The sequence below is a fragment of the Musa acuminata genome, chromosome BXJ3-9 (genome assembly GCF_036884655.1).
Source record: "Musa acuminata AAA Group cultivar baxijiao chromosome BXJ3-9, Cavendish_Baxijiao_AAA, whole genome shotgun sequence".
In the NCBI taxonomy this organism is placed as follows: Eukaryota; Viridiplantae; Streptophyta; class Magnoliopsida; order Zingiberales; family Musaceae; genus Musa; species Musa acuminata.
Genome location: NC_088357.1, coordinates 26,304,828 through 26,330,118, shown reverse-complemented (window position 1 = coordinate 26,330,118; position 25,291 = coordinate 26,304,828). Strand labels below are relative to the sequence as shown.

The 25,291-nt window shown below is 38.5% G+C and overlaps 1 protein-coding gene across 2 annotated transcripts; it reads right to left on the bottom strand.

Moving 5' to 3' along the window:
* Positions 1–10,449: 10,449 nt before the first annotated feature.
* LOC135648806 (Golgi SNAP receptor complex member 1-2-like) lies at positions 10,450–23,933 on the bottom strand. Of its 2 annotated transcripts, none has more exons than XM_065166765.1 (6): positions 23,663–23,933; positions 23,387–23,580; positions 11,500–11,589; positions 11,354–11,425; positions 11,148–11,277; positions 10,450–10,748 (listed from the first exon to the last, which is right to left on the bottom strand). In XM_065166765.1, exons 1-6 carry the CDS (start codon positions 23,916–23,918, stop codon positions 10,651–10,653), a joined length of 840 nt encoding a protein of 279 aa, XP_065022837.1. In that variant the 5' UTR covers positions 23,919–23,933; the 3' UTR covers positions 10,450–10,650. The 2 variants fall into 2 exon arrangements, with proteins under 2 accessions (XP_065022837.1, XP_065022838.1); XM_065166766.1 differs by having other exon boundaries at positions 23,387–23,577.
* Positions 23,934–25,291: the final 1,358 nt, after the last annotated feature.

Sequence of the window (25,291 nt, the reverse complement as noted above, 5' to 3'; positions counted from 1 at the left end):
TTGAAACAAGCCCCTAGAGCTTGGTATGAAAGGCTTAGTTCCTTTCTTATTTTAAATAATTTTACCAAAGGCAAGGTTGATACTACATTGTTTATTAAACATTTTGAAAAGAATTTTCTTATTGTGTAAATTTATGTTGACGATATCATTTTTGGCTCTTCGGATGAATCACTATGTGAATTATTTGCCAAATCTATGAGTCATGAATTTGAAATGAGTTTAATGGGTGAATTAACTTTCTTTTTAGGATTACAAATCAAACAACTTAAGGATGGTATATTTCTTAACCAATCTAAATACACATTAGAATTGTTAAAATGATTTAACATGGATAATTCAAAAGCAATAAACACTCCTATTAGTACTGTGACTAAGTTAGATATGGATGAAAATATTGAAAATTTTGATCAAAAAACATATAGGGGAATGATAGGTAGTCTACTCTACCTCACCGCGACTAGACCAGATATTATGTTTAGTGTAGGACTTTGCGCTAGGTTTCAATCTAATCCTAAATTATCTCATCTAAAGAGTGTTAAAAGAATATTTAGGTATCTTAAAGGAACTCTAAATTTAGGATTGTGGTATCCAAAATCTGAAAAATTCGATCTAATAGCTTATGTAGATGCCGATTTTGGCGGATGCATGATAGATAGAAAAAGTACATCCGGAACATGCCAATTTTTAGGACATGCACTTGTTTCTTGGACTTCCAAGAAACAAAATTCAGTTGCACTATCTACGGCGGAAGCCGAATACATTGTTGCAAGTGCATGTTGTGCACAAGTCATTTGGATGAAAAATACATTAGAAGACTATAGAATTCACTTTAAAAACATTCTCATAAAATGTGATAATACTAGTGCCATATGTCTTACTAAAAATCCAATTCAGCACTCTAGAACTAAGCACATCGACGTTAGGCATCATTTCATACGCGATCATGTCCTTAGCAATGATGTTGTTCTAGAATTCATTGACACAAAGCATCAATTAGCAGATATATTTACAAAAGCTTTGAATGAAGACCAATTTGAATTCATTAGAAGGGAATTAGGTATATTAAATTGTCCCTAAGAATAAACTTGTTTGAATGGATTTTTCGTAAAGTTTTTCATTCTCTCTCCGTTCCTCGGTGACTTGTTAAATTATCTTATCCTATCTTGAGTCAAACACCGCTTCCATCTGATCAAGATTAATGATTTTATGATATTTTGAATCTCGAAATTGATTTTGATGGCTTGATTATGAGTTTCAAGTTAACGAATTAAATTTGAATGGATTTGTATTCGAATTATGATCTTGACTTATTGGAGTTACTACTTAAAATTTTTTTTCTTATCCCAATCTCTTCTTTGTACATCTACAATTTTTGTTATTTATAAAAAGAAGAGATTTGATAATATGGATGAATGCTGAATTTTCCTTTAAGATGAACTCTGCGTAAATATTTTAGCATACTTAATTTTGAATGATAAAATCTATGTATGATCAATGATAAAATCTTTGTATGATAAATTATGTGCTTCAAGTCTCATTCTCTTTTTGTTGATGACAAAAGGGGGGAAAAGTGATGACTTATATCATTTTAATAGCATGACTTATATGAATTGCAAAAGCTTGTGTGATATGAATGTCTTATATGCCTTGCAAAATCCTTGAGAATATCACAAGATTGATTGATCATATTGAAAGCATGCCTTACATCGATATCATGAAATTCATGTTGAAAATCTTTATCTCCTATCGTAGTAAAAATTGTCCCATATCATTTGACTTATAATTTTTATCGAAGTTTCACATTTACTATTGCTTAATGAGAATAACGATAAGTTCTACGGTTAGAACTTATCGGTTTATGCTTGAATTCAATGGATGAAATTCAAGTGTTTTCATCTTCTCATAATATGGCATATAGATAGGGGGAGTTATGTTTAACTCCGTCATCAATTGATTGTCATCATCAAAAAGGGGGAGATTGTTGAATCTCGAATTTTGATGATGAAATCAATTGATGGGTTAATTGATCTAATCCATATTATTGAGTTAAGTGTGCAGGATTAACTATGATAACCAGAAAATACAAAGCAAGAATACCGGAGTCAAGATCGATGGACGTTTAAGAGTCCGAAGAATCGTCGGAGATGCTGCCGGAACCAACCGAGAAGAAATCGGGAACCTATCAGAAGTTCGCCGAAGAGATCGTCGGAGGTTCACGGAGATCACCGAGAAGGCTTGGCTACTCGTTAAAGTCATCACAAGATTGGGAGCTTGATGGGAGTCCGTCGGAAGAAGTTCGTCGGAAAGCTCGCCGAAACAAGACTCGACGTTCGCGGTTGAAAGCTTGCTTAGGATGTGTTTTTGTTATGTAGTTCACTTGTAATTAGGATTAGGATTAAGAGATAATCCTATATCCTAGTTAGGGGCCAACTGGGCCCAAAGTCGGATATGGTTTGGGCTAAAATTAAGCCAAACCAGTGAAATCGGAGAGCCAGGCGGTGGCACCGCCCACCCGAGAGCTGGGCGGTGACACCTCCTGGGCTGGGCGGTTGCACCTCCTAGCACCCGAGCGCTGGGCGGTGGCACTGCTTGGCTGGGCGGTGGCACCTCCAGCATCGGAAACCCTAAGAGAATTCAAATTTTGGAGCCCAAATTTGAATCCTCTTGAGGCCTATAAATACCCCTCAAATCTCAGTTGAGATGACAACTTTTGAGAAGCATTTTGATTGAGAGAAAATTCTTAGAAAGTCTTAGCAAGTCTTGTTTTCAATTTGCTAGAGAGTTCTCCTCCTTCTTTCTTATTGAAAATTTGTAAGAGGTTGAACTACTTGTAAAAGGTTGTAAGAGGGGTGTTTACCCTTCCATTTCAAGAGATTTGTTAGTGGAAGGTGGGAGCCTCATCGAAGAGGGGCATCGCAAGTGGAGTAGGTTATTTGACCGAACCACTCTAAAAATCGACGTAATCTCTGGTTTGCATTTTATTATTGTCATTTATATTACTGTAAATCTTCTTACTGCTTTAGTTCCTTATTACCCTTGCTGCGCAACTTTAAGAATACGCTTTCAAGTTAAACTTTTCAAGTTCCGTTCTTATCGTACGAAAGATTTTGTTAAAATCGAAGTTTTAATCCGCTGCACTAATTCACCCCCCCCCCCCTCTTAGTGCCGCTCCGATCCTAACAACCCTCTCTGAGGTACTTTCCTGCTATATCCATTTTGTGAAACCTAGAATCTCTTTTGAAGAGATCCATCCTATATGATGATATGCTAGAGCCAAGATCTATGTTGTTGATGTTATTATGATCCTCTAGTTATTCTAGAGAAGATTTATTATAAACCTGTTATCATTATGATTGATAGTGAAAGTTTGAGGTGAACTATGGTCCCGTGGTTTTTCCCACATTGGGTTTTCCACATTAAAAGATTTGGTCTCATTATGTGATTGATTAATTGCTCTATTGTTTATGCTGTGTTAGTTGATATTTATATTTGGATATAAAGTTGGTATTTTGATGAGGAACCTATTTTGATACACAACGAGGAAAAAGAATTATTCCGCTTTAATAGATTTTTTTTCAACAATTCGTACCTTAGTGCTGGCAATACTTAACGCCTCGAAATTTCTAGTTATGGTAAAGAATAATGTGATGGCTAAAGGCTCGAGGAGAGTAGAGGTCAGAAAAATGGATACTCCCTATAATTGGTGCTTCTAATACTTTACCTGGTACTACTTGCAATCCAATCTATTAAGTGGGAATATCACCAGTACTGATAAGACTGACTCAGCTAACCGACCATAAGAAAAAGAAGAAAATAAATTAAGAACAAAACACTACTCTCTCTATTAACTAAACCTAGTAAACCAAGCCTTACAACTACCGAAAGAGGAAAAAAGCCTTATTAGTTCACATCGATCCAAGCCTTGTTAGTTAACATCGGTGCCAAGTCGGAATCGTGCCTTTCGCGCCTCTCAGGCTCGGGCTCCTTACCTTAAGATCTATGGTCTAGTTGAGCTTACTAGCATAGTTGTTAGCCTGCCTTTATTTTATGTAACTCCTCAGCCCTTGACCTAAATGCTTATTAGTTTCTCTCTATCGCTCCCAACTTAAAAGTATTTTACCAATTACTTATATTCTTATATTGGTGCCTTCAATCAATGCCTTATATTCTGATACTGGTTCCTTCAATGAATGCCCAACAAGTAACTGCTAAGCCACGTATAATGTGTAGCGGCTAGTGGTAGTTACTGTTAGAGCTAGCCCTAGGAAATTTACCACAAGGTAATTTTGGCAACCCAACAAGATAATAAAACAGAAAGAATAAAAGCGAGACAAGAACACCATAACACTAGATATACGTGGTTCGGTCAATTAACTTTGACCTACATCCACGGACGAAAGATGAGCAAATTACTACTGCAAAAGAGGGACAATTACAAATGCCTTAGGAAGATGTTCCTAGGCCATAAAACACCCGAAAATACTAAACAAGAAAAACCAAACTATAAGTCCAAACTATTTAACTGAGTATGGACTTAAACCAAAGCAAACACTTAGGTTTTTCTTGTGGTGCCACTTGTGGTACCTCTTGTGGTGCATCTGACTTCAAAGCTCAGGCCCTTATTTATAGTTCCAAGACGAGACAACAAGTCTGATTTTCCCGATGTGGGACTATGGGACTTGCCAAACTAACAAATCTCCACCTTGGCATGTCCCAACAAAACTTGCTCCACCTTCTTCACAAAAGCCTCAACGGGCAATCACCAACAATGAACACCAACCAAGTCCAAGCACTGCTTGAACTTGTAAACCGGAAGAGGCTTCGTAAGCATATCAGCTGGATTGTCCTTCGTATGAATTTTCTGAACAAGGACCTTTCCCTCAACAATGGTATCCCATTTGCATCCAATAATTTTCTTACCCGAAGGCGGCTTCACAAGATCCCAAGTTCTATTCCGATGGAGAGACTCAATTTCTTCATTCATCGCAATCAACCACTTAGCGGAATTATCACAAGAAACTGCATCTGAGTAGGAAGTAGGCTCACCAACTTCACTCGTCTCTTCTGCAACAGACAAAGCATATGCAACCAAATTTGCATATCTTTGTGGTGGTCGAATATCTCTCCGTGGTCTATCCTTGGCTATGGAATATTGCTCTTCCTCTGGATCATCTGCGTCAGTAGACTCGGGACCATCTACTGGCATTCTTTGAGTAGAAGAGTTCGACTTAAAAGAATCTGAACTACCAATCTCAAGCTCCACCTGCTTCTGCGCACTATCATTTGTACAACTAGTAGAATCTTTTTTTGAAGATAACATAAATAATTCATCAAAAGTAACATCTCTACTGATTATAAATTTTGGGGATTTGGGATCAGAACACCATAATCTGTATCCTTTCACCCCAGAAGCATACCCAAGGAAAATGCACTTTTTAGCCCGAGGCTCTAATTTTCCTTCATTTACATGCATGTATGCTGGACACCCAAAAATTTTTAAATCAGAATAATCAGCAGGAGTACTTGACCAAACTTCCTCCAGAGTTTTAAAGTTAAGTGCTGTAGAAGGAGCGCAGTTGACAACGTAACAGGCCATATTAATCGCCTCTGCCCAAAAGTCCTTTGTTAACCTTGCATTTAAGATCATACACCTTGCTCTCTCCAAGAGTGTTCTGTTCATACGTTCGGCCACACCATTTTGCTGAGACGTCATCCTAACAGTGCGATGCCGAACGATTCCTTCATTTTTGCAGAATTCTTCAAAATCACCTTCACAAAATTCCATGCCATTATCTGTTCGAAGCCGCTTAATCTGTTTACCTGTTTGTTTCTCAATCAAAGCCTTCCATTGTTTAAATGTTAGAAAAACATCATTTTTATGCTTCAGAAAATAAACCCAAACTTTCCTGGAATAATCGTCAATGAAAGTCAACATATACCTGGCACCACCCTTAGATTGAACATGAGCTGGACCCCAAAGGTCTGAATGAATATAGTCAAGAGTACCTTTCGTTTTGTGAACTGCTGGAGAAGTGAAGCTGACTCTTTTCTGCTTTTCAAAAATGTAGTGTTCACAAAAATCAAGTGGCCTAGTACTCTGTCCGCAAAGTAGACCCCTTTTGCTCAATATGCTCAAACCTTTTTCGCTCATATGACCCAAACACATATGCCATAATTTGGTGATGTCAGAATCAGACAATGATGATGACGAAACTGCAACCGAACCTGTGACAGTAGTTCCCTACAGAATATACAAGCTACCAGACCTACAAGCTTTCATAACAATAAGGGCACTTCTAGAAACTTTCATAACTCCACCTTCAGCTGTGTATTTACACCCAAGGGCCTCTAGGGTGCCTAAAGAGATGAGATTCTTTTTTAAATCAGGAACATGTCTAACATTAGTGAGCGTCCTCACAATACCATCATGCATTTTAATTCGGATTGTACCTCTATCAACAACATCACATGCGGCATTATTGCCCATCAAAACAATTCCACCATTACAAGATTCATATGTGGAAAACAAATCCCTATTGAGACACATGTGATAAGAACAACCTGAATCTAAAATCCATTCATTTTTAGACCTCGTCCTGTCATCAATAGCAGAAAAAATATTTCCAACAATCTCATCGGTTGCTACACTAACTTTAGCGGATTCAGTAGTTTTTTCAACAAATTTTTTCTTTTGCTTTAATTTATTTTTCAATTTAAAGCAATCAGATTTAATGTGCCCCATTTTATGACAATATCTACATTCCAAATTTCTATGTCTGGATTTAGATCTAGATTTAGATCTACTACTATCAAATTCTCTTTTATCCATTCTCCCCCTAACAACCAGACCCTCAGTCTGATTCTCTCTACTTTCCCCAGTGATATTCCTGTCTATCTGCTCCTTAGATTTCAGTGCAGATTTAATTTCTTGATAAGAAACTGTTTCTTTTCCATAAATCAAAGTATCACAGAAATGCTTAAAATATTGGGGAAGAGAACACAAGAGTAAAAAAGCCTTATCCTCATCATCAATTTTTGCATCTATATTCTCCAAATCCATAACCAAAGAATCAAACTTATCAAGATGCGAGAGTATAGATGTACCTTTAATCATCCGAAGCATATACAGACTCTGCTTCAAGTAGAGACGATTCTCCACTGTCCTCTTCATGTACATGGCTACATGGCTTTAAGCTTGTCCCACATGCTCTTAGCCGTAGTCTCCGTAGCTACCTCCCGTAAAACCTCGTCAGAGAGATTTAGAATGATGCTTGATCGGGCCTTCTTATCCATACCCGCAAGCTCTTCTTTTGACATATCATCTGGAATGCTCTCGGCTCCCTGTAGTACCAAATCAACTCCGTCTTGAACCAGAATGGCCTCTATCTTGAGTTGCCACAAGCCGAAGTTGATATTTCTATCGAATTTCTCGACAACAATCTTTGTTATTGTCATCGTTGCCAAAAGATCCCAGAACCAGGCTCTGATACTAGTTTGTTAGAGCTAGCCCCAAGAAATTTACCACAAGGTAATTTTGGCAACCCAACAAGACAATAAAACAGAAAGAATAAAAACGAGACAAGAACACTAGAACACCAGATATACGTGGTTCGGTCAATTGACTTTGACCTACATCCATGGACGAAAGAGGAGCAAATTACTACTGCAAAAGAGGGACAATTACAAATGCCTTAGGAAGATGTTCCTAGGCCATAAAACACCCGAAAATACTAAACAAAAAAAACCAAACTATAAGTCCAAACTATTTAACTGAGTATGGACTTAAACCAAAGCAAACACTTAGGTTTTTCTTGTGGTGCCACTTGTGGTACCTCTTGTGGTGCATCTGACTTCAAAGCCCAGGCCCTTATTTATAGTTACAAGACGAGACAACAAGTCTGATTTTCCCGATGTGGGACTATGGGACTTGCCAAACTAACAGTTACGCCTCCATTTCCTTAACGAGGGTCACTCTGAAACTTCTTTCTATCATTATGATATTCGTATCTCTATTACTTCAATGTCGTATTAAGTTCATTTAAATTAATGGATTCTTTGACTACTTAGTTCAATATGGGTGTGTTTTATATGTCCCTAATGTAATGGTTCAATGCTAAAGAAAAGGTCCGTCCGATCATATCATAAGTAAGAGTTCGGTGACCTAGCTACAAGTAGAGTAAGGTGCCATAGAGAGAAGTCTCGGTTTCGATGCTAATAATGTAATGGTACTATTGATAATATGTTCTCGTATAATAATAACCTGAAGTAAAGTAAATATCCATATTATAATAAGAAAAGAAATATCCATATTATAATGAGAAAAGAAAGCCCATGGAGAGATAGTTTGCATTGTGTGTTGGCGATGAAAGGTCTAGTTCGGTAAGAAAAGAGGAAACCAATACGGGGACACCCCAATCCATAGATATATCGTTCAATGAAAAAGTTTTGGATCCAAAAAATCGATATAGAAGTTGTCCTTTTGAACCTGATTTAGCTAATGAAATAGAAAGACATTGTTACTAGAAGGCAATTGATAAAGTAATTTTAGAATTAAAAAAAGTAGTGCCGCGAACCTAAACCTATTGATTGCAACTCCATGAATGAGAGATTCCAACCGGGGACGGAGCATACCTTTCGGCTCACAAAGAAAAGATAGAGCATACCTTTCAGCTCACACAAAATTCACGGTGCTACAACAAGACTGACTTCCAAGCATAGGGCTTCTGAATGAGAGATGGTCCTCACGAAGAGATGAATGAGAGATGGTCCCCGCCCCGACTACTATGTAGTGATAAATAAAGAGAATGGGTTATTCTCTCGTTCCAGAGAAGAGGATAAGTTGATAGGTGCTACTAAAGGACTATGTGTTTTTACTTTAATAATGAATACTTTGTGTCGATGTCCAATGACCCGCGGGAGCATATCTTCTGCTCACACAGGCATACCTTTCTTCGTGCTGACACAGAATTGATGGTGCTACAACAAGACTTACTTTCCGGGGGACAAGTTAAGAATAAGGGAAGTTATAGTGCATATTTTCCTATAATCGTATTCTTCTTTCTTACTTTCTTTGATCGTCTTTAGGGTTGTTCAGGGCTACAAGCTACTACGACAATAATGGAGTGGAGTGCTAGCCAAGTAACTACTACAAAAACAGGACTCGTTACTAATAGCTATATATGCATACATACATATATATATATATATATATATATATATATGCATTATATGCATATATATATGCATACATATATATATATACATACATACATACATACATATTTATATATATGTATATATATTTATATATATGTATATATATGTATATATATGTATATATATATATGTATATATATAGATATATATATATATATGTATATATATATATATATATATATATATTTACATATATATTTATGTATATATATATATACATATATATGAATACAAATATATATATATGTATATATATACATATATACATATATATATATACATATATACATATATACATATATACATATATATATATATATTTGTATACATATATATGTATACACATACACATATATACTCATATACATACACACACATATATATATATATACACACACTTATAAGCTAATTTTTATTTTTTTTAAGCACCTTTTAGTCCTACTTCTTTTCTTTAGTCCCAAATTTTAATATGGCAATTACCATATGTCCATTAAACTTGAAATATTACTGATTCCAAATATATTTTTCAAAAATAGGTTAGGTAACATCTGGAACTAATGACAATGAAAGATATGAAGGTAAAAATGTACAACAAGTTTTCCACATCGTTAAAATCATTCCATATATTATTTTTTTGTAAAACAGTTACTTTCATTTCAAATGTAATACATCTAGGGATTGATCGTGGGATAAATCAAATTTTGGTCTCTTGAGGAAAAGCCAGCACATGGTAAAGTTAAATATTGATGGTTAACACCAGTATCAACTAAAAAAATGAAGGACAATTTTTATTAGTTGATCTTTTGATGGCAACTGTATTCTTTTAGATTGTAAATTTCTGGAAGACGAGGTCAGCTATAACAGTGAGACGGTCGCTACAGAGGAAGGTCCAATGTAACATATGCCCCCAACTGGTTGTTAAATTATACTAGGACAAACTAAGTCATTTCGACAGAATTTCCTTTGTTAATTCAAACAGATGCCGTTGAAAACAATTTGGAACGAGACATTATAAGCATATTGAAACATAAAATATAGCATGATAAAAAATAAAATGGAATCGAATTAGATGCTAGTGGGTGAAGAAGAACCCATTTTAATAGGAAAAGCCTCAATAGAACTATGTTGTGCATACAGGTGAGATCCTGCAAGAGCTTTTTCTTCATGTACTGGACCTCTACACCATGATAAAACTTCCAAAATAACCACTTCAAAACCCACTTGAGTACTTAATAAGCATAAAAATATCCTTTCTTTAAATCAAAGGGACTAGAAAACTGGAAAGTTAGACACTAAACCAGCAGAAAATTTATGACTTAAGGCAGTCCTAACTTGTCAGACCATCAAAATTTTTACACAAACTGAATAGATTAATGGCAATAAAAAACATGCTACCTTTCTAGAAGTTGGGCGCAAAACATAATTTTGAGATCATCACTTGGAGATCGAGTAAATGATGAGAAATAATGTACATCCTGCAATAACAGCAGAGAGAATGATTGTGTCCTTGGACTTCTTCCTCTTTATCATTCCTGTGAAGATAAGATCAAGATAACATCATAAGCTATACCAGTAAACCTGCATGACTGTGGAAGATAGAAATGATATGTGTTCATTAATATATTTAATAGTTCATTTAACATTAACTTAATTCTATAGTTAGATACACCTGAAATAGAATATGAAAATATATATGACAAAAAATCTCACACCAATAACTATATTGAAGCTTAAGTGTAGCTTATCTAAGGATCCAATCTCTTTGAACATCAGAAAAAATTTTGACATGTTTATCACGTCTGCTGGCATGTATAGTCATGCATGATCTATCATATAAGTCATATGCAAAAGAAGCATGTTAACTGAAACCATTTTGCACATTTAGTTTTGTTATGATGGTTATTGAAAAGTTGTGGAAAGAAGGCAAAGACCTAGTAGATTGCGGATCACAGGAAATCTGTCACTTAGCTGTTTCACTTTCCCCTGAATCTCACCGAAAGTGCTTCTTTGAGCTGATAGTACTCCCTTTATTGCCTCAGCTTGACTGGTCACCTCATCAATCTGGAATATGCATTAAACTTGTATTTTTCTTCATGCAATTATCATTACTAGTCAGATGTAACATAATTTCTCTCACCTGTGTAATGCTTCCATGAATAGCTGCACGTTCTCTCAACAAATTTGGCACTGCTTGCGAGCTACTTGATGTCTGCTTGTCACTTGATTGGTTAGCCAAATTCATCATTGGAAATTTGGGTCTTCTAGATGAAACTTTAGAGATACCTTGTATTCATTAATGTCATTGCGTACTGATGTAAGTAGCTCAGCATGCTCCCTCATTGACATTATGTTCCCCCTTGTGCGCTTGAACTCCTGACAAATGGAAAAAATGATGAAAAAGAGAAAAAAAAACTTCGTAGATGAAAATAGTAATTAAGGATATGCTTAAGAATGGATGGGAAAGAAACATTACATAATAACACTCATAAAATCACTGATTTGGTCAAAAAAGTATATCATGTTATACGACTCACTTCTAAATACACCAAGATAGCCTACTCCTATCATTGATCCTACAGTATGATATATTGTTACAGCTACCACAGCATCTGTCTTGACAAATCGCAGGAGCAATTAAGAAAGAGGTACAAGGAAAAAATTGTCGGAAATAAATAAGATACAAGCTACCTTGACACGGTGATTTAAAAAGGCGCTCGGGCGAGGCGAGGCGAGGCCCGAGCGCCTCGCTTCACTTCCAGGTGGCGCACTTCAAAGAGGCGAGTGCCCGAGCCCAGGCGTTGGGCGCTTCGAGCGAGCGTTGGGTTAAACTAGTCGCAACCCAACCTTAACCTTGCTCGTTGCCACTGCCGCTCCCGCTGCTCGCCGCTGTCGCTCGCTACCGCTGCCACTGTCGCCGCTCCCGCTGCTGGCCGTTGCCGCTGCTTGCTACTGCTGCCACTGTCGTTGCTCGCTACTGCTGCCGCTCGCCGCTCCTGCTCTTGCTGTCGCTGCCGTTGTCACCGCTCCCGCTCCCGCTTCCTCTTTTCTCAGTTAGCACCCCCTTACACTCCTCTTCCTTCTTCTCCTTCTGTATACTATTAACCATGGTATGCAGTACCAAATGGTACCGCCCGATACGAGCGGTACGTACCGGTCCGACGGCATACCGGTACGCAGACCGTCCGGTACTACTACAGTGCTACAGTATTATACTGTAGCAGTGCAGCAGTGCTACAGTATAAAGAAAATATATAAAATTGTTCGGTACACCGGTACCATACAGTACCGAGCCAACTTCGAAACACCGGTACGGTACGGAAATGCATACCTTGCTATTAATAGTATACTAATAATAGTATTTGTATTTATTAGATTAATAATATATTATTTTGAATTTTAAAACTTTTTGTTAATGTGACATTTTGATTTTGTATCTTAGATTTTCTTAATTTAATAGCATATTTTTATTTAAAATTTTAAATAATTATATTATTAATTATATTATATATTTTTATATTTTAGCACCTCACTTCGCTTGGGCGAGCGCCTAGCGCCTCGGGCGTTTTTGGACCTTAGCACCTTTGGGCGCCTAACGCTTTTTAAATCATTGCCTTGACATATCCCGCATTAATGATAGCACAATTTTCATATAGGAACCCCATATTGATAGTTTCTGGGTATTAATAAGCATTTTATTATCGTCATCATAATGTTAGTTAAGCAAGCTCTTAGATGAGGCAAATTAGTGTCATACTAAGACCCAAGAAATTCCAGCAAAGAAGAAGTTGGTCATGTTTGCGAAGCTTTTTCACTGCAGTTGCTAAAACCTAAAGGTAACAAGGATTGTCACTATTGCAAAAATGTATAGACTCAACCTCTTCGTTTACCAGGTAGGGCTTATTGCTAGAAATTTCACCAACATAATGAACATAAATAAAAACTGAAAAAGCCAATAGCAAGGATTCAAATACAGAGTTGATGCTGATAGATGCACAACATTGATATTGGTTGGCTATACAATAAAAAACCTGTAACATGTGTTTGTTTGGGTTGGTACCACCGACACTAACCAGTACTAATACTAGACCAGTTCTTTTCCAATTTTTTATATGTATTTGACCTCACTTTGAATTTTTACATACCTATATCGTGAAAAAAAAAAACATAGACATGAGAATAGGATTATAAACTTTGATAATCATATAAGTTAACAACATATATATGATAGATGCCCTGTTGTCCCCCCAATACTAAAATAATTTCATGCATCCTCAGGAAATACTTATACCTATATTATGAGTTTCAAATCCAAGAATGATGTGAGTCATGTGTCATATAATATTGAGGACATTATATCATATGTTGATCAAATTGGCAATATACATGACAATGTGATCATTTCAAAGAGGGGTAGTACAAATGGTACGGACCCGAATGGTCCCCTTAGATGGGAGACAAATGTTTGGTAGTGATGATTGGTCATATGAATGACTATGTTGGCGATTGAGAACTAGCATTTCTGCTTGTGTGCTGTTCTAGTGGACAATAAGATCCTTTCATTCAACAAAATTGAGATGAGTTGCCAACAATATATTCCATGAAATTCATGCTAGTCAAAGCAAGAAAGGTGATGCATATAAATAAAGCCAATGAAGAAATTAAAATATCTAGTTTCTTTAACTTGTAGACATCCAAAGCTTCATAGGAGATGAGTGAAAGAAGACAAACAACAGCTTGAAATGGACCTATTAATGGATAGGAGGAGAAATGAATTAGGATAAATATATCACCAATATAAATTCAGCAGATCCCAAATACCAGACAATAGGCATGTTATTTGTTGCTTAGTGTGAGATAGGCTGGTGCAAATCATTATTGCCTGATTTACCTTGATCCACAAATCATTAGACAGGTAATATCGGGTAATAGTACTGGCCAACTGGTATCAACATACTTGGCAATTAGTACCTCAGTTTTCTTAACTGTTGATATTGCTAGTTTAGCAAGCAATTTATAAGTTAGAGCAATTATCCCAAACTAAAGCTTCTAAAATCACCGCATAATACAAGTTGGCATGTCTTTTATGTCCCATTAGACTGCCAAACTGATCATGAGATAAGATAACTTGAACCAAGATATATTTGCAACCTTCACATAATGTCCTTAGACAAGGTTCCAATGTCATTTCCTATTTCCAAGCTTAGGTTCCATCTAGAGAAGAACTGTATATGCCTTCTCTCTAGTTCTCTAGATTCATAAGTGACAGAAAAAGGTAGCTAATACATGCATCTGCGATGTTATATTAATTTATTGGTCTCTTATTTGTATTTTTTTAGCCCATGTTCTACCCTACACTTCACTTATTTCAGTATTTTTCTCTGCATTTATTTTTATTGTCTTTTTGCTGCTTTCATTTCCTCTTATTGTTTCTTTCCTTTCGTATGCCTCTTGTACATGAAAATTTATAGAACAACCACGCACTAGTGACTGGAATTCACCAGATAGGCGAGATCAAGAATAAAAAGAATGATTATAGTAGCTTATTATGAATTACATCTTGATAAATCCACTAGAATATGATTTAATATGAATTTTCTTATCTAAAAGTCAAGATTAAACAGGATTAATTTTCTTGTTTAAAATCAGGATTAATCTTTTACAACTGGCAGTTTTAATAGAACCACAGAGGAATTCTATGTAGATTGATCTTTAAGGGCCATATGTCTACAATTGTAGATAGATCTTGTTCTCAAAGAGATAGAGGCTACATGCTTATATAGGGCTCCAAACCCTAGCCCTAGGGGCTGCTTCCTAAATGAGTTACCCCTTTTGCTCTCTACCCTAACCAACCAGCCTAGTAAAAGGGGGGCGACGGCTAGGAAGCCCAAAGGCCCAAATATAAACCCTAGCTACTCTTCTTTATAGGATAGAGGCGGCTAGGTGGGGTTTATTACAATCTCACAAGGTTTTATTACCCTGCTAGGGTCCTATCAAGCCCGCCCTCTCCAAATCAGCCTTGTCCTTATGGCTGAGGTTCCATGAACTCAGTGAACCGGATCTTCAGCTCCTCATATGATTCTCATGTGACGTCTTCGAGTGGTAAATTATTCCAATGCACTAGTACTTCAGTAGAGGGACGTCGGCGACACAACGCGATTTTGTGATCGAGGATGGCTTGTTGTCACGGACTTAGCTGGTTTTGCCTAAGTCGTGCGGCACCCTTGCGTGTTCGTCCGGAAAGGTCAACCTCCCGAAGCCTCCCATGGTCCCTTAGGACCCACAAAAGAGAGAACAGGACAGAGAAAACGCCTCACTCGGGATCTACAAGCAAACATCTCCGAAAAACACTTTATAGACAATACAAATTACAAACAAACTTTACAAGCTCTGAACAGTTGTACAACAAAGGGTAAAATGGTCCATTACAGACCGAAAATCTCTCATACGTGTCCGCATGACACAACCTTTATTTACAAGCCTAAAGCGGCCACCAACCTAACTAAAATGGGACTACTAAGCCTTCGGCCGTCCCTCTACATGCTATACAAAGCAAGAACATACCAAAAGACACAGACATACATAAGCATTACATCAAACATTCTGTTTAGAAGTTTGTCCGTGACATTCTCCCCCACTTATTCCTTCGACGTCTCGTCGAAGCCTTTGTCGACAATGCAACTCCTCGCCTTTGCTGAGTCTTCAATCTTCTGCTCCAGCTACAATGCGTCTCTTGGCTCCCAGCTGCTCTCCGCTGCTGTTTTTGAGTAGTCGAACCTTTGATCCGCCATGCTGCTTCAACTCGCCAATGACTCTGACTCTAGTGTGGGGTTGGCTAAGTTGTGTTGATCCCTGTTGATTCCTGCGGATCCTCTAGATGAAGGAAAAGACCATACTTACTGCGTCAGTCTCTCAAATGCCTCATGCTGCTTGAACTAGGTGGATGCTTGTTGGAGCTTTAACGAGCATCGTCTCGCAAACTTCCGAAGTTTTTGGTCCTTCCTCCACAAAATTTGCTCATTGACTCTTCTTTCACTTAGTTGTCACATCCAAGTAGGTTCGCATCACTTCCACTTTCGATTGGCATTTCGTTGGGAAATGAAGCGGACAATCTACTCTCAGTAACACTGATCACCGTTGGTGAGGATTTGATAACTATTGTCTTCCATTATCTTCGAAGGGTCTTTGAACATATGCAGAGCTCCTCTGCTGGATAGATAGGAGAATTGGGGTACTCGGTTTCGCCCATTCTCTTAAGAGTTAAGAAGGCAATGGTTACTTGACTTCGCCCGCCTCCTCGAGGTTGTACTCCATGCATCGAGCTGGTTACTGGCCTTCGCCTGCTCTTTACTCACACTTCTGAAGCACTTGAAGTGTTTGCACTCCTTGCGTTGAGTTAGCTACTGTGATTCACCTTCTCAATGTCATCGAACTTCTGGAATGCAGGAAGTTTTCACCCCAACTTAGAGTAATTAATTCTCTAATAGATTTGGTCGCCTCTGGGATTGTACTGTCTTCTCCATCAACCCTGCCGCCTACTCCCCTGAGTAGCGAAGGTACAGCACCGCGTACTGCCTGCTTCGTTCCTTGGTCGTGCACTATTGCATGACCCGAAGTCCTTCACTTTCGGCTATCTTGATGAGAAACTCATTGACACCGATCTTACGAAGTTCCTTGGTCTCTGCCCTTCAGCCTTGTCTCGGTACTTAGACTTTGCCTCTGCATACTCCACCTCCTCGGCCCCTTTCATGACTAAGCGCTCTCCCTCCATGAGAGCAAGGGATCAATGACTTTCACGGAAGTCCCACCTCTGCGGTACCATGGCGCTGCCATGCCCATGGCACTACTATCCGTCGCCTCGCATCTGTATCCCTTTTCTTCACAATCAATAGATATGCCTCTGTGGCACTCCTCCGAGTCCACCTCCATTTTAACTGATGCTTGATTTTGGGTAGCTAAGTCCCTCTGGACTCGTCGTCGCTTCCTCGCCCCTTTCGACCCCCTGCTTCAACACCTCTGTGTTCTCCAAGCAGCTCCCTTTAGTCGATGGAAAGACAGACTGCAACTCTCATGTATGGCCTTTGCCATCACGTTGTAGGGTTTGCACCGATTCTGTTCTCCTTAGCTTCCTTGGTAGCTACGTTCGCTTACTCGACCATGTCCTCTAACTTGCCGGGCTCCCTTAAGCGAATATAAGCTCTAGAACAGTCTAACTCTCCAGCTGCTTCAATCATACCTCTGCATGATCAAGTCCCTCCCATGGGACTCACTGGTACTTGCATTCGAACTTTTCCCTCGGTGGAACCCAGCCCCCATATGCTGATGAACCCAACTTCGCCTCTGCAAATTGAGTCGCCTTAGTTCCTCCATCAAATGCTCCTCCGAGATAAGGTGCATGTGCCCAGAAGCTCTCTTCGTCTTTGACACCATGCAAGATAAGTCCGCTCCGTCAGAATGAATGACCCATGGAACAACATGATCCTGCTCTTGCCTCTACAAGAGTTCATATCCTTGACCTCTGTCCAAGGAAAGCACTATGCCTCCACTCCATGTTTCATCTTCTATACTGGTTCCCTTCATGCAGCTTGGGTACTTCGCTAAGTTACACCCAAGTTGCTCCGCTCCTCGTTTTTGCATTGAGTTGATAGTGGCCCTTGTGCCCACCATTCACGGGTCAGCCCTCCCTTGAGTCTGATCTCCATATCGACTCCAAGTGTGCCTTCATTTGTGTTGCTTTGGGTCGCTCTCCCACTTGATCTCGCAATGCATCCACCAATGCATTCTCTCAAGCGAGATTATGCAACGACTCCTCGCCGCTTGCTCAGTCCATTGAGCTTCGTGGAGTTGTTATTTGTTGAGGTACTCCTCCTCAACTTGTGAGGTCCGTCCCACATGATTCTCCCTCTAGAGAGCCGGGACATATCCCTCCTGGATAACTGTCCCGTTGGAGCAACATCTCTCTTCGTTTCAGAGACCACCATCCCCTTGGACTACTCCGATTTGCTGAACAAACTGTGCATTGTTCTGCCTCCTGCAAACACACTTGCTAGATTGCGACTCCACGTCAATACAGCCCCCGCTGCACCACTCAAGGCCTAGCAACATGCTGAACTCGTTGCACACTTCAGCCTCCTACGGACGTATCCTTCACATGCCGAAGAGAAAGTTTCAATGCTCCATGGCGCCGAGTTTCGGTCGCCTTGGGATGGCCGCGAACATTCCATCGTCCGCATACAAGCCCATGCATGAGTACCGAATTCTTTGAGTTAGCAATTCCCCTCACCTCTGTGAGCTTTGCATAACTCTTTCGGTCGCTGAGCAACTCATTTCACCTTGGATGGTCTCATCCTTTACCAAGCGCCTCGCTTGTCTTGAGTACCATCAAGTATGGTTGTCAACGTTAAGCCGTAGCTCAAACTCAGCCATCCCAACCTTTGTGCGCTCCGCATTCTTCCAAGCTTGTCTGTTCTCGTGGTGCCTCTTGCGTGAAGGGTTGGTTATTCCTCTGAATGCCAATCTCAGATGCCCGCTCCTCGGAGCGACTCCTTTTCCCTACATCTCCATGCCCGTTTTCCCCCAAATGGTCGCGCGTGTGCTGACTGCCCTCAACGCAGCCCCGCTAGGTCCCCCACGTTTGCATGCTAAGTGTTTCTATGAGTGCTTATCCCGCTCTGATACCATCTGTCACGGACTTAGCTGGTTTTGCCTAAGTCGTGCGGCACCCTTGCGTGTCCGTCCGTAAAAGTCAACCTCCCGAAGCCTCCCATGGTCCCTTAGGACCCACAAAAGAGAGAACAGGATAGAGAAAACGCCTCACTCGGGATCCACAAGCAAACATCTCCGAAAAACACTTTATAGACAATGCAAATTACAAACATACTTTACAAGCTCCGAACAGTTGCACAACAAAGGGTAAAATGGTCCATTATAGACCGAAAATCTCTCACACGTGTCCACATGACACAACCTTTATTTACAAGCCTAAAGCGGCCACCAACCTAACTAAAATGGGACTATTAAGCCTTCGGCCATCCCTCTACATGCTGTACAAAGCATGAACATACCAAAAGACACGGACATACATAAGCATTACATCAAACATCCTGTTTAGAAGTTTGTCCGTGACATTGTGGTTGGGCTTGAATATCTCAATCATCAGTGATGTTGGACAGTTGGATCTGGGGTGACTCGTGTTCTCCTAACTTGGGTTTCAGACATGACACGTGGAAGACAAGGTGAATTTTGGCATCCTTATACAATTTAAGTTTGTACGCTACGACTCCAATACGCTCTGTGATCTAATAGTGATATGATTGAGCAAGTTGATTATAATTCTGCCAAAAGACCCTTTAACTATTCATGGAGGACCAATGACAAGAGCTAAAGCTAAAAGGATGAAAGAAGCCTTAACTTGTTTATTGTAAGGCATTTGGAATGAGCAAGCTGTTAAAACTTGGTCAAGGTTCTATGGATACAAGAAGAGTCTAAAATAGTCAACCTGATTCAAATAAGTCCACATCGTGAAGAGAAAGTCCAGCCTGAGAGAATGATGAATTTTTAGCCCATTTTGAAGAATAAAAGTCATTCAGCCATATTAGACCATATTAGGAATTGTGGGCTTATTCATGAATAATCATTCAAATAAATTCAAGGTAGATTCATAAGTAATCTACATTCATGCATTAGGAATATGAATATCATTTAATGTATTTAATGGATTCATTCCCTTTGTACTTGGCCTTTGTACTATATAAACAAAGTTGACTCCCTTTGTAAGGAATACAATTCAGAAGTATATTCAACTTTCAACACCGGTGAGTGTTTTGTTTTTAAGTTCTTGCATGAACTTTGGAACTTATCAAGCTTTTCTGCTTATAGGGTTCAAAACCCAAAAATTTTTGTTTTTCCTTTCAACTTATCAAGCTTCTTAGTTTGTGACTTTTTAAGGGAATCAAAGTAATGTTCTAATTATTTCAATAAATTTTCATTGATAAAGTGATTAGAATAGTTTCCCTAACTTCAATCTTGAATGATCCATCTTGTTTTAATTCGTTGGAGGGGGTCAATTTGAATTTCATATGTATCATAGCTCTTTAGTTATCAGGGTGTATGGTTGCTAAGTTGATGATTTCCATCATTTGGTATCAGAGCTTGGCTCAAGTTTGAGGTTTGCGTATCCATTTATTTGCTATCTTTTATATTTTCCTTTTCTCTTCTTTTTCTTCTTCTTTTTGGACAATATATATAATTATTGTTCTTCCTTCATCTTCATTGTTGTGCTTCTTGTGTTATTACTATTCTTCTTTGTAATTCCGCACTTTATAGTATAAAAAAAAAAAGGATCAAAAAGTAAAAAAAAAAGGAGTGAAAATCAAAGGTCAAAAAAAGAGGAAAAATCAAAGGTAAAAAAAAAAAAGAGATCAGAATTAAAAAAAAAATTGCGGATTCAAGGAATTCTTGCAAATTACAGAATTCTATCTTTGTTCATTTGAATTCCTATTTCGGTTTGGAAATCTTTCTTCATTCCAAAAAAATTTTCTTTGTTCAATTGATATTTAAATTCTAGTTTTTGCTTATGATGAAAGTACATTGCACACACCTTTAAATTGGCCTACCTTTTGTTTGCTTTTAAACCTGCCCAATTTCACTATTTTTGAATTGCCATAATCTGAATTGTTTATTTAGATACCTTAGTTAATCTAAGAACTCAAATAACAAAACAAGAGAGGTAAAAGGCAAGAATGGTAATATCAGTATCGAGAAAAGCAAAAAATTGTGTGAAACACGAGTGGAGTGAATCAAATCTAGAGTGAAACACGTGAGGAAGTGTTGGTGAGGTTGTTCTAACTTTTTTTTTTCAGGTTGTATACATGTCTAAAGATAAAGAAGCGAGTTCTTCATCAAATGATCTTTTAGTTCAAGCAACACAGCAACAATTTGAACATATGTTCAAAGTGATGGGAGATATAAGAGATCATCTAGAAAGGCATGATGATGCAATTAATAGATTGCAAGGTGAACCACGGCGTGGGAGACAACCAACCTTTGTCAATGATGAATATGATGGTGGCGATGACGTGGATGATGACCAAGTTACTCTAATTGGTCAAGATGTTAATCCTAGAAGACAAACTATGAGAGGACGTTTTGATGGTGTGGACAGAAACATAGGCAGCATCAAAATTAAAATTCCTTCTTTTCAAGGGAAGAATAATCCAGATGCCTATTTGGAGTGGGAACAAAAAGTGGAGATTGATCTTTGAATGTCACAACTACTCCGAAGAGAAAAAGGAAAAATTAGGGGTGGCAGCAAAAGCAACAAGATCGCTGCTTTGATACTAGATGATAGAACCCCAAAGGAATTATATGTAGATTGATCTTTGAGGGGGATCAATCCTTGGAACGCTATAGGGGTTCCACCCTCCTAGAAGTCGATCATATGTCTGCAATTGTTGATAGATCTTATTCTCAAAGAGATGGAGGATACATGCTTATATAAGGCTCCAAACCCCTAGTAAGCCCAAAGGCCCAAATATAAACCGCTTCTTTATAGGATAGAAGCGGCTAGGTGGGGTTTATTACAATCTCACAGGGTTTTTACTAGCTGGTTCTTGGTTGAGTAGGATCCAACCCTGCTAGGGTCCTATCAAGTTTACACCTAAAAGTATACGCTAGATAGATTCTATTCAACTATGTAGGACATTAATTGAACAAGGACTTCTGAAGGACATTAATAATCAGTTCCCCTTGGTCAATTGTGTATTTTGGTTTGAATATTTAAATGTACATATATCATAGGCATGTTGCAAAAGTGAACAATGTGTTCCCTGAGACAACCAACCCCTTTCCCCTTATGAAAGATTTTTGTCCTCTGCCTAATAGTTATAAATGTAAGCAGCATTTATGAAAGACATTGTATGCTGTCAATAAGTAGAGATTCAGATTCGGAGGGATTGGTCATGAACTCAGCATGACAAGAATCTGCATCACATCAAAGACACCACCATGACAATCCAGTTAAAGCCAAGATTTTGCTCTTGGGATCCAAGATAACTTAATTTTATTCTTTTGTTTATCTAAATCCCAGAATGAAAATTTTCTCAGAATTTTAAGTTTATGAACAAGACATAATTATTCCATTATGAATAATTAAAAAAGAGAATCATCATAAATACTTCCTGTTAAGTAGATGCTTTCCATTTGACAATTACTTTGTCCACTGTACCAAAATCCTAAAATTCAATTTTTTTCTTAATTTTAATTTGTCTAAAAATTATTAAAGTTCAAGAGCAACATCTATAATTAGAGAAGTACATGACTCTTCCCTCAATTTTTCCACTATACCAAAAGGAAAAAAAGATGAAAACAATAATAAGATGAATTTATCAATTGTTTCTATCCTAAACCCCAATATTTTATTTATACTAATTTTAATTAATATTTAAACAAAATATCTTCTTTCTATGCTATGGTTTCATGGATCCTAACGTCCAACATACATAAAAAAACTTGGCCAGAACAGCTCTCGTATAAGGAGTGAGGTATTGTAATGTAGCTGGTGAACCACTCAACAAGTGATATTGAAGATGCAATATCAGCAAAGTCAAAATATGTTATCATCTCAGCCTTATCTTTCTAAAGTCTGACTATAATGAGAATAAAGAAAGGAAAAATTACTGATAAAGCAACATTGTCCCATCACGAGTTTCTGTTGAGATGAACAAGGCATTTCTTTCTGAAACCTTAACTTGCAACCATAGTGCACAAAAATACATCAGCTACAGTGCGTTCATTTTTTTTCTAGCAACTCCTATTTTGGATCACTATTTGCTTCTGCCACCACATTCCTGCATTCTTTGAAGATACACCTCTTCTGCGACTATCTTCACCAAATGGTGCCCATGTCATAATGCATCTCAAATTCAAAAGAATGCATGAGCTCTCCTCACTCTAATCCACTTTCTTTATTAGTGGTTGCACAATGTTGTAATTACGAAATATAACATTCAGTTCATTTGTTCCTTAGTTCATCAGTTAGGGTTACTATTCCAGGCAAAGCGAATCTAAAGTTTCATACGACTGCGGCTACAAACAATTCTACCAACACGAAGAAGTATTAATCTCGAAAGGAAAAAGAAAAAAGATAGAGAAAAGAAATAGATCAGTGGTTAACCTGGGCGAACTCGTGAAGGATGTCTCTGTGCCTGGTAAGCTTCTGCGCCACAGAAGTGGTGGGCACAGCCGCAGCGGCGCACCTGCTCATCGCCTCGTTCACGTCGGTCAGCCTCGCCAGTAGCGTCTCGATCTCCATCTCCATCGACTTCCAGTGAGAATCGCTCGCGGGACTTTTTGGATCCGAGTAGCCTACTGCCGTCAGCAACAAGAAACGAGATCAGCACATGAAAGAGACGAGGAAGACAAGGAAGGTTTGGATCGCGATGCAGCCCACCTCCGAGTTTCGCGTAAGAGGAGAGGCGGACGTCGAGATCGCCCTCGATTCGCCGCGCTTCTCGCCGCAGCTCGTCCCAGTCGGCGCGGACGCCGGGCAGCGAGGATGCAGCCTCCAATTGCATTGCGGATCGTCTGGCTTTGGTTGTTGTCCTGAACTCCGGAGGGTTTGGCTCGAACTGGGGCTGGGATCGGTAACTGCGGTCTTGGTCCTCAGATCCCAGCCCCGATCTGTTTCTCCCTCTCCAGAGAACCATCACATTAGCAAAATACCTCCTCACCTGAATGTTAGTTACCCGACGACATACCTTCGCGTGACTGGTTGATCATTGGATCGCGGTCTTATGGTATGAAAGGGGAGAATTATGCCAATTCGAAATTGGTTTCATAATGCGTTTTTTTTTTTTGTAAAGCGGGTGGACTAAGTCACGCAACATTTAGCATGGCCGACGTGGTCTGTCGGTTACCATGAATGTTTTTTCAAGTGGGACTTATGGGCCTGCCGTGTGATAAGACCCGGCTTGCATGTGATAAGACAGGCACATTGGAAACATGATGAACATATTCTATGATGAACCTATTCTATTTACCATTTCTGATCAAACTCTTGCATGTGATAAAGATGCTAGGATGAAAGAAAGGAGAGAAAAAAGAATTACCACTGCTGATCAAAGTCTTGTATGTGATAAGATCCTAGGGTTTTATCATAGAAGAAAGAGAAGAAAAGGGAATGATCACTTCGAGGGGATTAGCCTGATTTGTCAAAAGATTTAATAATATTTTATTATCTCACAAAAAAAATGGTTACATTATTATATATGGAGTTTCACCAAGAGTTCCACCTAGAGTCTACTGGGACTTGAACTCTAATAATAAATAAATATTAAATAAACTTCTATATGACTTTAATTAAACTAAATAAACTTAATAAACAACTAAACTAAACAAACTCAATAAATATTGTTCAAAAGCTCAGAAAAAGGGTTTTAACAATTCCTTCCTCTTCAAATCAGCCTTGTTATCAAGGCTGAGCAGTATCAAACTCGGGGAGCTTCTCCTTCAACACTTCAATCATAGGCTATCTGCAATGCATCATAACCCGTTGATCAAGTATGGTCTCCACTTTTTGATAGTGTAAGCAAGAGATCGGTCTTTCAGTATAGTAATCGTTGCAAGAAACTCCTGACCTTGTATAATCAATTTTATCTTTGAACATTTGCTATCACAAGTTAAGATCCATCCATCAGTGATCTTTACTTCGAATCTGTCACAGCCTTCAATGTGGTAAGCTAATCGGGCGGTTACTTTCCTATCCATAAAATTATTAGTGCTACCTATATCAATCAAAATAGTGACAAGCTGATGCTTCAAAATTCCTCCGATTTTCATAGTTTGTGGATTAGCGTAGCCAGCCAATGCATGCACTGTATGTGTGATGGCTTTAATATCTTCATTAGTTTCCACACCTTCATAATCAGGGAAAACTTTTGATGATTGAGCCGATCGAGGAGGAACCAAAAGCAAAAGAGTTAGACTCCTATCATGAAGGTGTGGAAACTAATGAAGATATTGAAGCCATCACACATATAGTGCATGCATTGGCCGGCTATGCTAACCTACAAACTATGAA